The sequence below is a fragment of the Artemia sp. Qi Xiang Cuo genome, chromosome 2 (genome assembly GCF_049724085.1).
Source record: "Artemia sp. Qi Xiang Cuo chromosome 2, ASM4972408v1, whole genome shotgun sequence".
Lineage (NCBI taxonomy): Eukaryota > Metazoa > Arthropoda > Branchiopoda > Anostraca > Artemiidae > Artemia > Artemia sp. Qi Xiang Cuo.
The window spans coordinates 12,568,513-12,584,957 of record NC_142795.1 but is presented as its reverse complement, the minus strand read 5'-3'; the positions used below and the strand labels follow the sequence as shown (position 1 = coordinate 12,584,957).

General features: G+C 33.9%; 2 protein-coding genes across 3 annotated transcripts in view; one reads left to right on the top strand and one right to left on the bottom strand.

Moving 5' to 3' along the window:
* The window catches only part of LOC148954910 (xaa-Pro aminopeptidase ApepP-like), a 105,429-nt gene extending 101,739 nt beyond the window's left edge, over positions 1-3,690 (top strand). Inside the window, exon 16 of the mRNA XM_089103312.1 lies at positions 3,467-3,690. Coding sequence (XP_088959438.1) covers positions 3,467-3,658 — 192 coding nt within the window. The 3' untranslated portion in view covers positions 3,659-3,690. The remainder of the gene's footprint in view (positions 1-3,466) is intronic.
* The window catches only part of LOC148954909 (xaa-Pro aminopeptidase ApepP-like), a 582,094-nt gene that overhangs the window by 301,535 nt on the left and 264,114 nt on the right, over positions 1-16,445 (bottom strand). The window lies entirely within an intron of this gene.

The following is a 16,445-nucleotide window of genomic DNA, read 5'->3' as shown; positions in this document are numbered from 1 at the left end:
AAATTTATTAATAATTACCCGGTTTTTAGTCCAAGGTGGAAGAAACAATAAAAATTTACAAAATCTAAAATAATTAATCCGGATTCTTTTTAACTCATTTTTCTTAAGAAGAGGAAAAATTCCAGAAGCAAAAAGAATTGAATGGTCACAAAAAGTTGAGTAGAGCTTGGCCAACGCGAGTTTATTATATTTATCTCTATTGGCAACAATCTTAGCATATCCTAATTGAATTTTTATATTAATATCTGAGACTGTGCGCTGGTGCAAGCTCAGAAGACTGTTAGTAATAGAAATACCGAGCCATCGAAGAGAATCTACGAGAGGGATAGTAAAGCCACTACAACGAAGGAGAGTACTAGCATTTTTGTTAAAAGAAAGAAATTTACATTTATCTACATTAAGAGAAAGGCCTATGTCTGAAAAAGAAGTAGCAAAACGAGAAACCATGTTAGATAGATCAGTTTTAGTGCGGCTTATAACAAGCAGGCCATCAGCATAGGCAAGATATGAAACATCAGAAAAACCAGAGAGATAAGTAGCCGATATCTTTGCCAGAACTCCTGAAATACATAATTTAAATAGAGTCGGAGATAAAACTCAACCTTGCCTTAAACCTCTTTTCACTTTAATAATAGAATCTGGCGCCGATTTCAGCCGAAGAAAAGAATTAGAGTACCAGTAACGAAGAAGCATCATAACCGATATATTGACACCATAACCATGAAGAGCAGAAAAAAGCTGACTATGACATACACTATCAAAAGCTTTTGATAGATCTAAAGCACAAAGATATATACTGTTTTCCTTAGAAGAATTCTCGAGGAGCAAAGAAGATAATACACGATGTGTATGCTGACAACCTACTCCAGGGTTAAATCCAAACTGGTTATCTCTCTCAAGCATATTATTAGTCTCAAAAGCTAGTAATACATGCTTAAGAACTTTACTGAAAGTGCTAGAGACAGTAATAGGTCGGTATGAAGAGAAAATTAAAGGAGAATTTCCCCTCTTTTAAAATTGAAGAAACAGTACCACACAAAAAACTCTCCGGTACACCAAAAGTACAAATACAAATCTGGAAAAGTAGGTGTAGATGGTCAATAAGGGGGGGAGAGCAATCTAATAAAAGGTGAAATCTAGATATACCATTATTATCAACATTATCTGATTTAAGTTTCTTAATTGTTTCAACTACGGATGAAAGAGAAAAAGGAATAAAAAGACGCTGAGACAGGGGGGGGGGTACTAAAAATGGCATAAAGAGAATGATTGTACTAAGAATGCACTAGGTAATTAACATTCGAAAAAACAGACGAGTAATGGCCATTCCGAGCAGATGCAGGAAGACAATCACTACTTGGCACATCACTTCTAATCGACTCAGAATTAATAACTTTTCGCCATTCTCTCTTTGACACTGGAAAATCCGCACCACAATAACGCATTGAGTTAAGAAATTTTTTATATTCACTTCGCGTCTTAAGCTTAAGGGTCAGACAAAGTTCGACAAGGCGGTCTATCAAATTTATTCCGTAGTTTTAACCACAGCTTTGCTTTATTTTTCAAAGTTTTTAAATTAGGATCTAAATACCAAATGGGTTTTTGCGTACCTCATCTAACACGTTGCAGCGGCACTGAGACTGCCTCGGCATCTTTTAGACCTTTAATTATTTGATTATAATAGCAATCCAAGTCCTTTTTGCAGTTCACTGGTATAGAGCACTTGAGCAGATGATAGGGAACTCGTATAACAGACAGCAGGTTTGTTAGTGTAAACGCATAGAGAGGGACTCTCTATGCGTTCAGCTCTCTTCCAATTACTTTTTTCAAACCATTTTGAAGACCGGGGTACTTTGCAAATACTTGCAAGGTTTATATTAAGCGTAAGAGTAAGTAAAATAGGGAGATGGTTTAAGTCTTGTTCTTCAGCATGCATAAACACTATTGATGTAGTAATACTAGGTGAGCAAATAATGTGATCAATATTGCTCTTAAAGCCTGAATGGTGAATGTAAGAAAACGGATGAGTTTTGGGTATAATATGATAAGATGGAAGGCAATCTAACAACAAATAACTTCTCACGGACAAATGATTTATATCCGTATTGAGGTCACCGATGATCATATAATGTAGAGAAATAAAAAAGAATTTCTTCCGCTAAAAACTTCAACGAGTTGCAAGCGTTAGCATATCTAGTCATCGATCTGGCAGAACGATCATCCTACGGCAGATAAGAATTAATGAAAACTGTAGTGCCCATACGAAAAGCAAAAAAAACTAATCCGAGTAAAAAATCAAGAGTGAAACCAAATTGGGATTGCGCTTAAAAACACTAAGCTAGCTCACCGGATGGGCGGCCTTTTGTGGCTCTGGCAGTAGTAAAAAATACATCATGATGAGGGCTCCGACGCAAACCCTTAATGCTAAAGTCTGTAAGAAGATGCTCCTGTAGACAGACCAAATCAAAATCATTGTAGAGCTCATCAATAACGAACTCCTTATCCTTTTTAATATTAATATTAAACGATATTATTGAAAACTCCGAAGTCATTGAAAAATGGGGGAGCGCAATATTAGTTCCTTAGATACTGGGCAGGACAGACTATACGAAATATGATTTTTACCACAGTTAGCACACTTGAGGACAGCGCGACATGGACTATCCTTAGTAGAAAGATGTGGCCCAGTACATCTGGCACATTTCGGGACATTGCTGGTGCAAGCACTTTAAAAGTGATCGTATGACCGGCATTTGAAGCAACATTTAGGTATTTCCTTAAATTCGTGAATTCGAAAAAAATCATATCCAACTTTAATTCCCTCTTTGAAATAAGCGGACTGATTGAAGGAGTCTTCAAATTCAAGCTTGACTGACATAGTCTGGCCCAGTCGATTTGCGCTTTTTATACCTTGCAGTCTATTAATAACTGAGAGGTCGACATCAACTGGGAAACCTCTGAGAATCCCAAAAAAGCGCTTGGATCGTACTTTAACTGTTGCTTCGGTAATTAAGTTCTGAACTCATGCACAAAAATACAAAAATTATTTATTTATTTATTGTGTTGTTTTGTTGATATGATGTTCCCAGAAGAAAAGTATAATATATGATAGTATTTTGGATTTATTTTCTAGTGTGGTGGTATTAGTGGCGTCAGTGACCAAGTGTTCTTTTCGTTTTAAGAATTTTGTTTTCTCTACCTCCCCCATGGACAAGCTTTGCTTTTTAAGGGAAGTAGCAATAATTTTTTGTCTATATGTTTTTTTTTTCAATAAATCCTTCTCTCTCTCTCTAATATAAATGGTTTCAGACCAAAAAATAACCTAAAATAAAAAGTTCGTTGTTTATCAGACGCCTTTACTTTCCTTTATTTAGTAGAACACTCAAAATACTGACAGCCTTTCAATTCAGCTTAGAAAAATAATTAGGTAGAATCCCCCACGCAAAATTATTTAATTATCTTGCAGAAGCAATGGCTAAATGAATACAATAGTCGAATCCGCCTAGAAGTTGGTGACGCACTGAAAAAGCAAGGTCGTATGGACGGTTTCCATTGGATGATGTCGAAGACAAACTTTATTACTGAAGACTGCAAATCATCTGCCAGTACAATTCTGCCGTTGTTACCTGTTATGCTTTCTTTACTTTATTTTTTATAATTACTAAATATAAAATACATTTTTTGTAATTGTGTTAATATTAGTTGTTTGAACAAGGGTATCGTAAGATACAATATGATTTAACTGCGCAGATGATGCTGAATAATAATAATTTATATAATAACAAAAATCCAGTAATAACCGTTATCTAAACAAAATCAGTCAATTAAAATTATTATGCTTTGACAATCTTTTATAACATTACAATTCAAACCCTTGAATTGTAATATTATTTTTTTCTATATTATTTTTAATTTTAATTTTTTTAAATTTAAACTTTAATATTTTAATTAAAGTTTAATTTAATTAAATACATTTTATTAAATAAAAATTTTAATTAAATAAATAAATTTTAAAATTTTAATTAATTTTTTATAATTTAATTAAATAAAATTAAATTTTAATTAAAATTAATTTTTACTTTTAATATTTTTAATTTTAATTAAAGTTTGAATACTAACTATCAAACAGTTCATGGTAACGAACTGTAAGTAAAGAGAGACCCGGCTCAATGGTAACCGAAACTCTAAAAAACGGAAATTTGATACCAATAGATACATCAAAAGAATCAAATTTTAATGCTGATTTCAAATATATAAGTTTCATCAAGTTTAGTCTTACCCATCAAAAGTTAAGCGCCTGAGAAAATTTGGGTGATTTTAGAAAAAAGGGGGAGAGAACCCCTAAAGGTTATGGAACCTTAATGAAAGTCACTCCATCATATTTAGCGTATAAGAGAACTCTTCTGTACTTGTTTCAAGCACCTATCAACAAAAATACGGAATTTAATATTTTTGGCAAGAAGAAAGATCATGGATGCGTGTTTATTTGTTTTTTTTCCCATGGGCGATCGTATTGACAAAGTGCTCCTAGAATATTGCGAGAGGACTCATTCGAAAGGAAAATAAAAGTTCTAGTCCCCTTTTTAAGTAACCAAAAAAATGGAGGGCAACTTGGCCCCCTCCCACGCTCTTTTTTCCCAAAGTCACCTGATCAAAATTTTGAGATAGCCATTTTGTTCAGCATGGTCGAAAATACGATAACCTTGTATTTTAGGATGACTTAATCCCCCGAAGTCCCCGGGGGGAGGGCTGAGATTTATGAACTTTACCCAAGGCTAACATATAGTATTGGTTATTGGGAAGTATACAGACGTTTTCAGGGGGGATTTTTTCTGATAGGCGGGGGGACGGTGGTTATACGGGAGGATCTTTCCACGAAGGAAGTTTTCATGGGGGAAGGGACATTTCTATGAAGGGGGCGCCGGATTTCCCATCATTATTAAAGAAAAAGATCAGAAATTAAAAAAAAAGTTTTTCAACTTAAAGTAAGGAGCAACAGCAAAACTTAAAACAAACAGAAAATATTACGTATATGATTGGGTTCACCCCCTAGTCAATACCTCGCTCTTTAAGCCAAAGATTTCTTAGTACTTTCATAACAGCTATTTATTCTAATTAACGGCCTTTGTGATTAAGGGTGATTTTTAAAGAATTGGAACAAAATTCAAACTTTAGCTTAAAGAGCAAGGTACTGACTAGGGGGCGAACCCCCTAATATACATATTAAAAATCTATGAAAATAGAAGTTCGTAACGTCAGTTAATTCGTAAGTTACCTATATTTATTACTAATAAAACGTTCGTAAATAAAATTAAACAAGTTTCCAGAAAACCATTTAACCAAATAAAAGTAAAATTAATATGCAAATTTTGTTTGAATTATTCAGGTACGGTGAGCCAAAATCAAAACCTGCATTAATTCAAAAATGTTCAAAAATTAAATAAAAATAAAGTTTTTTTTTAACAGAAAGTAAGGAGCGACGTTAAAACTCAAAACGAACAGAAATTATTTCGTATATGAAAGGGGCTGTCCCCTCCTCAGCGCCTTGCTCTTTACGCTAAAGTTTTTTTATTGTTTAGAAAAATAAGAGTTGTGAGAAAATCAAACTTTAGCGTAAAGAGCTAGACGTTGAGGAGGGGACAGCCCCTTTGATATACAGAATAATTTCTGTTCGTTTTAAGTTTTAACGTCGTTCCTTACTTTCAGTTAAAAAAAAGCTTGTTTTTTTTTATTTAATGACTGGAAAGGATCAAATCACGGTTCGACGAAATATAATACAAAGAGGAGCAACAACGGAGTATTTTTATACAAAGAGTAAATATAATATAATACAATATAATACAAAGTAATACAGAGTAAATATAATACAAAGAGGAGTAACAACGGAGTATTTTATACAAAGAGTAAATATAATATAATACAATATAATACAAAGTAATACGGAGTAAATATAATACAAAGAGGAGCAACAACGGAGTATTTTTATACAAAGAGTAAATATAATATAATACAATATAATACAAAGTAATACAGAGTAAATATAATACAAAGAGGAGCAACAACGGAGTATTTTTATACAAAGAGTAAATATAATATAATACAATATAATACAAAGTAATACGGAGTAAATATAATACAAAGAGGAGCAACAACGGAGTATTTTTATACAAAGAGTAAATATAATATAATACAATATAATACAAAGTAATACGGAGTAAATATAATACAAAGAGGAGCAACAACGGAGTATTTTTATACAAAGAGTAAATATAATATAATACAATATAATACAAAGTAATACGGAGTAAATATAATACAAAGAGGAGCAACAACGGAGTATTTTTATACAAAGAGTAAATATAATATAATACAATATAATACAAAGGAATACGGAGTAAATATAATACAAAGAGGAGCAACAACGGAGTATTTTTATACAAAGAGTAAATATAATATAATACAATATAATACAAAGTAATACGGAGTAAATATAATACAAAGAGGAGCAACAACGGAGTATTTTTATACAAAGAGTAAATATAATATAATACAATATAATACAAAGGAATACGGAGTAAATATAATACAAAGAGGAGCAACAACGGAGTATTTTTATACAAAGAGTAAATATAATATAATACAATATAATACAAAGTAATACGGAGTAAATATAATACAAAGAGGAGCAACAACGGAGTATTTTTATACAAAGAGTAAATATAATATAATACAATATAATACAAAGTAATACGGAGTAAATATAATACAAAGAGGAGCAACAACGGAGTATTTTTATACAAAGAGTAAATATAATATAATACAATATAATACAAAGTAATACGGAGTAAATATAATACAAAGAGGAGCAACAACGGAGTATTTTTATACAAAGAGTAAATATAATATAATACAATATAATACAAAGTAATACGGAGTAAATATAATACAAAGAGGAACAACAACGGAGTATTTTTATACAAAGAGTAAATATAATATAATACAATATAATACAAAGGAATACGGAGTAAATATAATACAAAGAGGAGCAACAACGGAGTATTTTTATACAAAGAGTAAATATAATATAATACAATATAATACAAAGGAATACGGAGTAAATATAATACAAAGAGGAGCAACAACGGAGTATTTTTATACAAAGAGTAAATATAATATAATACAATATAATACAAAGTAATACGGAGTAAATATAATACAAAGAGGAGCAACAACGGAGTATTTTTATACAAAGAGTAAATATAATATAATACAATATAATACAAAGTAATACGGAGTAAATATAATACAAAGAGGAGCAACAACGGAGTATTTTTATACAAAGAGTAAATATAATATAATACAATATAATACAAAGTAATACGGAGTAAATATAATACAAAGAGGAGCAACAACGGAGTATTTTTATACAAAGAGTAAATATAATATAATACAATATAATACAAAGTAATACGGAGTAAATATAATACAAAGAGGAGCAACAACGGAGTATTTTTATACAAAGAGTAAATATAATATAATACAATATAATACAAAGTAATACGGAGTAAATATAATACAAAGAGGAGCAACAACGGAGTATTTTTATACAAAGAGTAAATATAATATAATACAATATAATACAAAGTAATACGGAGTAAATATAATACAAAGAGGAGCAACAACGGAGTATTTTTATACAAAGAGTAAATATAATATAATACAATATAATACAAAGGAATACGGAGTAAATATAATACAAAGAGGAGCAACAACGGAGTATTTTTATACAAAGAGTAAATATAATATAATACAATATAATACAAAGTAATACGGAGTAAATATAATACAAAGAGGAGCAACAACGGAGTATTTTTATACAAAGAGTAAATATAATATAATACAATATAATACAAAGTAATACGGAGTAAATATAATACAAAGAGGAGCAACAACGGAGTATTTTTATACAAAGAGTAAATATAATATAATACAATATAATACAAAGTAATACGGAGTAAATATAATACAAAGAGGAGCAACAACGGAGGGTTTTTAATTGATGAAAATCTGTCGTGGAAAAATCATTCAAGGACGATAGCTGAAAAATTAAGCAGAGACCTTGGGCTGATGCGAAGAATTAAAAATCTAGTCCCAAAATGATTCTAAAATTTTTTTTATTTTTGTACATTTTGTCCATATATTCGCTACAGATACTGAATATTGGTAAGTAATTTTGTAACATGTTTCAAAAGAGTAAAAATTTCCGAATTTAAGATTACCTAGTTGCGATTTTCTCGTAAAAGTACTTTGAATCATCTGCTCACCCCTGCTTTTGAAAATCATATTACTTTTAATGAAGACCGTCATGATATAATACAAAAAAAAGCTGATAACTTAAATCATGAGTTTGGGAGCTCCACTCGGGCATCTCTTGTGATTCGCCATTATGACCCCCATGTTTGGAATATATTGCCCGAGTGTGTGAAAAATGTGGCTGGTCTTCCGGCTTTCAAGTCACGGGCATATAAGTTTCTTTCATCTCGTGAGTGGATTTGATGTGAAACCCGCTCCAGATTGTCAATCTATTCAAGGTATTTCCCCGATTTTCTTTGCTGTTGATTATTCTGTTTTCTATCTTCTTTTTGTCTTTTCCTCTTTCTCTTTTTTTCCTTTCTTCATTCATCAGTTGAGCTTCTTCTGTGTTGGTTAGCTCGGTATGAATGTGAATATTCATAAATGTGAATATAAATATCCTAATTTAATCGGAATCGCTCTGTAACTGAGGTCTAAGTAGGCCTATGTTCACATTTATTCTTTCCCTATATCCTGGTAGATAAGGTTGATTAGTGACCGAATTAGAGTGGCATCACAAAATGAGGGCATTGAATCCATTTTCTTTGTCTTTGTCTATTTTTGAGATATCAATTTTTCCAGCATTTTTTTCCTTTATTGCTTCATCAGTTGAGTTTCTTGTGTGTTGAGTAGCTCGGTATGAATGTGGTTTTAATTAGCTGAGAGTGATAACCTCGCTTGCCCTTTCAAGCCTATTGCCTTTCTTGGCAGGTGAAAGGCGAATAGTGTTTTTTTCTCTTTTTTAATAAATGTATATCTCACCTCTTAATAATAATATGCACAAAAAGAAGGCTATGGTCAATTGTTAAAGTACAAATGTTAGTTTAGGCCCAAATAGAATAGATTTTGCACTTATTCCAAAAATTGTCACTAGCGGAAAATACACATTCGAGGCGTTTTTGATTAACGCTATTTATAATACATTCCTCAGCAAAATTAAAAAAAAAAACACATAATTCCGTTATCGCTTGTGCGAGATTCCACTCAAATTTCCTGAGTAGGCTGCTCAGAAGTCATACTTGAACGCTGGTCGAAAGTTAAGACGAGATAAACATTTTGTAGCTAATCATGTCAAAAGATATGGAAAAAAAATCGCCAAAAACAATTTTTATGTATAATGCATAATAGACACCAAGGTTGTGCTGGTAATTTTGCTTATTGAGGTTTCTCAAAACACTTTTATTTCCAAGTTATTTCTCAGAAGGTTAAGTTCTATTTCAACTTAATATTTCCCTGCTCTATATCAATGCTGAGCTTGCACAGTCTATTCCATTCAAAAGTTTTCCTGCAAATTTTTGATAAAATTACATAAACAGAAAAGAGTTCAGGAATTTGTTTTCAATATTCAACTTTTCTCATATGTTTAGGCCTGTCGAGCGAACCCAGTCTATTCCATTTGAAAGTTTTTCAGCAAATTTTTGAGAAAAATTTGCAAAATTTCACAAAGTTGAGAAAAAACACAACATAATATTCCAATTCAACTCAATATTTCTCAGCTTTATATTACTACTGAGATCAAACAATGTGTTCCAGTTGAACTTTTCTGAGAAAAAACTACAACTCGAAAATAGTTTTAGTGGTTTCATATCGTTTTATGGAAACTTTATGCATTTGAACAGTGTTCTTTTGTTTTTCAAGGCATCGACAAAAAGTAAAAAAAATAAATCACTAAAATAATCAAGATGACTAGAAAGAACTAATAGAAATAGTCTAAATTCTTAATATACAATTATATTAATTCCTTGAAACTCAGCGATTAGCGATGATATTTTGCTGTATATATTTTTTATTTCTCAAGGTTAGAATTAGAAAATACCTATGTTATAATTCGTTATTTACTGAAAACTCAGCAATTCAAGATTTCATTTCACTGTAACATTTCCCATTTTTCAACGTAACAAATACAAAAAAAGTTATAATATGGTTTGTTTTCAGCCAAGAGAAAATCAATTATAGTCAAACCCCATTTTACCAACAGGCTAAACACCTGGGTTAGAATCTGATTTCACCGAATATGTTCAGCTAGTATCTGTCAGAACCGCCCACACCTGCAGTGGCAAAGTGGACTAAAACTTCTGTACCAGTAGGCATCTGAATGTAATGTTTTATAGTACAAGGAGAAACATCTAATTGCTACAAGATATGAACGCATTTAAGAAGCATTTAGCGTTTAATATCATAGCCAGCGCAATAACGCTGCCTAAGTAAAGAACAAAGATGGAACAATGTATTATTTGCTTATTTATTTTTTTTTTTTTTTTTTTCGGTTTTAGACCAGGGTAATTCATATCGAAGGAGTTGTCGTAGAAACATGGAAAAGGGCTGATTCAATTGGAAATTGATTGGGCTAGTGCCCTTTTTAATAGTCAAAAGTGATTGGAGGGCAAGTAACCCCCCCTCTCACGCCCAGCATTTCCCAAAACACATCCAATAAAAATTTTGAGATAGCCATTTTGTTCAACGTAGTTGAAAGTTCTGGAAATTAGTTCTTTGATGATGACAAACCCCCCATAGCCCTCAGGGCAAGGGTTGTAAGTTATGCCCTGGGGTCATATAAGGTTTTATAGACAGTGTTGTCGTAGAAACTTCAAAAAGGGCTCGTTCAGTTGGAAATTGAAAGGGCTAGTACGATTTTTACAGTCGAAAGTAATTGAAGGGCAACTAACCCCCCTCTCACAACAACCATTGCCCCAAACACATGCAATCAAAATTTTGAGATGTGCATTTTCTTCAATGCAGTTGAAACTTGTGGAAATTAGGTCTTTTATGATGATAGCCCCCACACACCCCTCGGGGCCAGAGTTGTAAGTCATGTCCTAGGGGCATATAAGGTTTTTATAGAAAGCGTTGTCGTAGAAACTTCAGAAAGGGCTCATTCAATTGGAACTTGAAAGGGCTAGTGCCCTTTTTAATAGAATAAAGTGATTGGAGGGCAACTAACCCCCCTCCCACGCCCACAATTTCCCCAAACACATCCAATCAAAATTTAGAGATAGCTTTTTTTTAACTTAGAGGAAAGTTAAAGAAATTAGGTCTTTAAGGATGACAACCACCCCCCACAGCCCTCAGAGTAAGGGTTGTAAATTATGCCTGGAGGCATATAAGGTTTTTATAGAAAGCAGTGTAATAGAAACTTAAAAAAGGGCTCATTCGATCGGAAATTGAGAGCTAGAGCTCTCTTTGATAGTCTAAAGTGATTGAAGGGCAACAACCCCCCCTCTCACGCCCACACTTTCCCCAAACACATCCAATCAAAATTTTAGATAACCGTTTTGTTCAACGTAGTTTAAAGTTCTGGAAATTAGGTCTTTGAGGGTGACAGCCCCCCCCCCCCCCAAAAAAAACAACCTCGTGGCAAGGGTTGTAAGTTATGCCCTGGGGGTATATAAGGTTTTTATAGAAAGTGTTGTCGTAGAAACTTTAAAAAGGGCTCATTCAATCGGAAATTGATAGGGCTATTGCCCTTTTTAATAGTCGAAAGGGATTGGAGGACAACTAAACCCATCTCACGCCCACCATTTTCCCGAACCTATCCAGTCAACATTTTCAGATAACCATTTGTTCAACGTAGTTCAAAGGTCCAGAAACTAAGTGTTTGAGGATGACAAACCCCCCGCAGCCCCCACAGCAAAGGTTTTAAGTTATGCCCTGGAGGCACATAAGGTTTTTATAGAAAGCTTTGTCACAGAATCATCAAAAAGGGCTCATTCAATTCGGAATTGAGAGGGATAGTGCCCCTATTAATAGTCAAAAGCGAGTGGAAGATGAATGCTCCCCCCCGCGCTCATCACTTCCTCAGAGACTTCCGATCAACATTTTGATATAGCAGTTTGGGTGAACGTAGTCGAAGGGTCCGGAAATTATGAATTTTGAGTATGAAAACTCCGCTCCCCCACAGCCCTCAGGGCTAAGATTGTAAGTTATGCCGTGGGGCCACATAATGTTTTTATAGAAAGTGTTGTCGTAAAAACTTCAAAAAGTGGTCATTGGATTGGAAATTGAGAGGGCTATTGTTGTTTTTAATAGTCGAAAATAATCGAAGGGAAAATCACCCCCACCCTATGCCCATCATTTCCAATCAACATTTTGATATGGCCATTTTATTCAACATAGTTGAAAGGTCTGGAAATTATATCTTTGAGGATGACAACCCTCCTCCCTTAGCCCTCAGGACAAGGGTCCTAAGTTATGCCCTTGGGATTTTATAGATTATTATGCCCTTGGGACATATAAGGGTTTTATAGAAAGTTTTGTCGTAGAAGCTTCAAAAAGGGCTCACTTAGGCCTTCTCAAGACCTGAACATAGTTCGCTTTACTGAAAATAAAATACATTTGAAAGGTTTTCATCTATCTTACGTTAATACGTAATAAGAAATTATCAAGATGTATACGAAGAAATGTCAGTATATGTCGGTTTAACTGACAATTGGTATTGGTATACGGTCATTGGTATTTTTTTTTTTTTTTTTTTTTTTTTTTAGTAGAGCGCAAATTGTGTTCTGGTCTTGAGAAGGTATAGGGGTTATCAGCCCTACTAATACTAATTTTTGCTTAGGTGCGAGTGCTCCAGAGCCGTTTTTGCAGATATAAAAATAAGCGGCATTAGATATTTTCACGGGTAGACAAGTCAGATTTCTCTTGGACATGAAACAAGTGGAAACCCGCTATTACGAGTAATGCATTTTGTAACCATTTCTCATTGATTGACGGAAACAGACTAACCCGCTAATGTAGAAATAAGCGGGAGGAGCTTTTTGTTCGTACCGAGAATGAAGACCAGAAATGATCTGCGATAAACTTACTGGATAATTCTATAAACTCTGATGTCCAGTAACAGGATTTTAGGTAACAATTTCAGTCTTTGCCTGGAATTCCGGTTTTAGGTATAAATTATCTTCCTTCTTGAGCAGTTGACAGCCTTTAAAAAACATAATGTCTTAGCTCAAGGTGCCCAGCACGTCTCTTTGGTGTAAAGCTTATCATTATTGACCACCGATTTCTGGTGATTTTCTTGGTGAAAAACTGGTGATTTTTATTTGGTTGGTGGTGGCAACCCTGCTGACAATTGTGAATCCCGCCGATTGTGAAGTACGGGCTGTTATACGATTTCTTAGTGCTAAAGGCGTAAAATCGATCGATATTCATCGTGAGATCTGTGAAGTTTACGGACAAAACATTATAAGTGATGGAATGGTAAGGAAATGGGTGAGAGCATTTAAAGATGGCCGCACAAATGTGCATGATGAAGAACGGAGTGGGCGTCCTTCGGTCTTTAATGAAGATTTGGTGCAGAAAGTGGAAGAAAAGGTGAGAGAAAACAGACACTTTACAATTTCATCAATGTGTGACTGGTTTCCTCAATATTCTCGTAGTGTTTTGTATCACATTGTAACTAAAAACTTGAATTACCGGAAATTATGTTCACGTTGGATTCCAAAAATGTTGACGGATTTGCAAAAAACCCAACGTTTAGGCAGTGCATTGACTTTCCTTGAGCGGTACCACAATGAAGGTGAAGATTTTTTAGACCAAATTGTTACTGGTGACGAAACAGGGGTGGCCTACGTCTCACTAGAATTAAAACAACAATCCATGGAATGGCGACATTCATCATCACCCAAAAAAGTGAAGTTTAAGCAAAGAATTTCTGCCCGGAAAATCGTGTGCACAGTTTTTTGGGACAAAAAAAGGAGTATTGCTAGTGGAGTTTCTGCCTCGTAATGAGACAATCAATGCAGCGTCTTATTGTGAGACATTGAACAATCTGCGTCGTGCAATCCAGAACAAAAGACGTGGCAAGTTGAGTTGGGGTATCGTTTTGCTGCATGACAATGCCCGTCCACATGTGGCTATTCGGACCAAAGATTTCATCAAATCTTTTAAATCGGAAATTCTAGATCATCCTCCATACAACCCTGATCTGGCACCCAGCGACTACCATTTGTTCCTGCACTTGAAAATACATCTGGGTGGTCAGCGTCTTTAAGGCAATAACGAAATCAAAACAGTTGTGATAAAGCGTTTAACAAGTCAGGCGGCAGATTTTTATGAGGATGGTAATAAAAAACAGGAGGGTGTCATGCCATGGTATGACAAGTGCCTAAATATTCACCGAAATTATGTAGAAAAGTAGATTAAGGTACAGGCTTTCATGTAAAAATAAAATTATTGCGATATCTTTGCACGTCTTTTTTAATTCCAAAACGCTATTTACTTAAAAAACATGCCTCGTATTAATATAACTAGTACAAATAAACCAACTAATTATATTTCCCTGTGCTTTTAGGATTATACAAAACTAGCGCTTTACTGAAAACACAAAATTCAAGTATAAAAAACAGGATTACTCATTTAAGAGTCAAAAGTGAGTATGTAGCCTGACAACACTAAGCGAATCTATAAAGCTTTTGATAGTCTTACACCAGTTGTGACATTAGCAACTTTCAGTATACAATTATATTATCTTAAAAACATAAGGGTAAAACTAAATGTTTTTTAATAACCGCGAAGTGATTGAACAGCGTAAAGAAATATTGGATTGATTTATCATGCAGCATTTTGCTCTCATTAGCTCTAGTATCAATAGTGGGTAATATACAGTCTTATATTGCAAGAAATATGCTTTAATAGCACTTGAAATGAACATCAAGTAAGATACAATTTGAAATCTGGAAATCCGATTATTTCTCTCTGTACAAGAGTGAATTTCAAGCTATGATACAAATTCTAAAGCTAGTCTATAGTCCTAATACTATCAAGAATGCCTTACTTTGAACTTGTGTACAAACTAATCATGACATGTCCTTTTCAAAACCAAAACGTTAGCCAGTCATTGAACTGAGCCATTGTGCAGAAGTGATACCAAATTAGACTTAAACAAAATAAAGCAAAATCCTAAAATGGATTGTTGCTTTATCTTGAAAGGGATTGATCCTAAAAAGGATTGAAAATATTTTGATTCTATAAAAAGTATCCTTAATTGTTTTGCTTCTACTGTACCAAAACTCCTATATTATTTTGTGTTTTCCGTAAAGCGCTAGTTTTGTATAATTCTAAAAGCATAGGGCAACATAATTAGTTGGTTTATTTGTACTAGTTATATTAATATATATTAAATACGATGTGAAGTAATAATTTTTGTCCGTTTTAAGTATTGAATGAGCTATTAAGAATCTCTCTATGTTTGTTCTGGTAGCCCGCTAGGCCAATTGAAAAACAAAAGAAAAAAAAACAACAACAAATGAGAGACAGATCAGTGCTACCGACGCAAAAAAGTGATTTTCCTTGTTTTTCATGGAGGGGGACTGTAACTTCCGTGTACAAGGTTTACGACTATGTTGATTCCAATGGTACACTTTCCATTTTGATTTGACGCCATTTTCGAGGGGTTTGAGGAAGACGAACAGAAGTAATAGTTAACATTTCTGAGCTAATGTCAAATAGGATTTTTTTTTCACTAGGTAGTTTTTTTTCCAACTATATAACTTTTGGTTACTATGGGCTGTGGTTCGCTCTTTACTAGGTTGCAGCTGCCGCTGCAACCATGATACCTTGCCAGGACATGCCTTAAAAAATAAGCCTTGAAAATGACTGAAAAAAAAACAACGGATACCGATACCGATATTCCTTATACGATACATGCGATACCAATACGTCCGATACCGATACGCCCAATATCGATACGCCCGATACCACATACATCCCTTCCTCAGGGACTATGGAGGGTCATATCATCATCAAAACCATACATATTGGACCTTTGAACTACTTTAAACAAAATGGCTATATCAAAACTTTTATAGGACTAGTTTGGGGGGGGGAGGGGGCCTTTAGGGAAGGGGGGCTATTTGCCCTCCAATCTTTTTTTCACTTAGAAAAGGCACTTACACATTTAATTCCCTTTCGAATGAACTATTACACACCTCTCTATGGTGCTTTGGCCACCCTCTAGCCCTGCTAGAAAAAAAAGGGACACACCATCAGTGGTACCCATGCAAAAGTCATTTTCCTTGGTGTTCCAGCTGAGGGACTGTAATTATCCTACAAAAGGTTTTGAACCATGCTGATTCCAATGGTGCACTTTTTAAATTGCG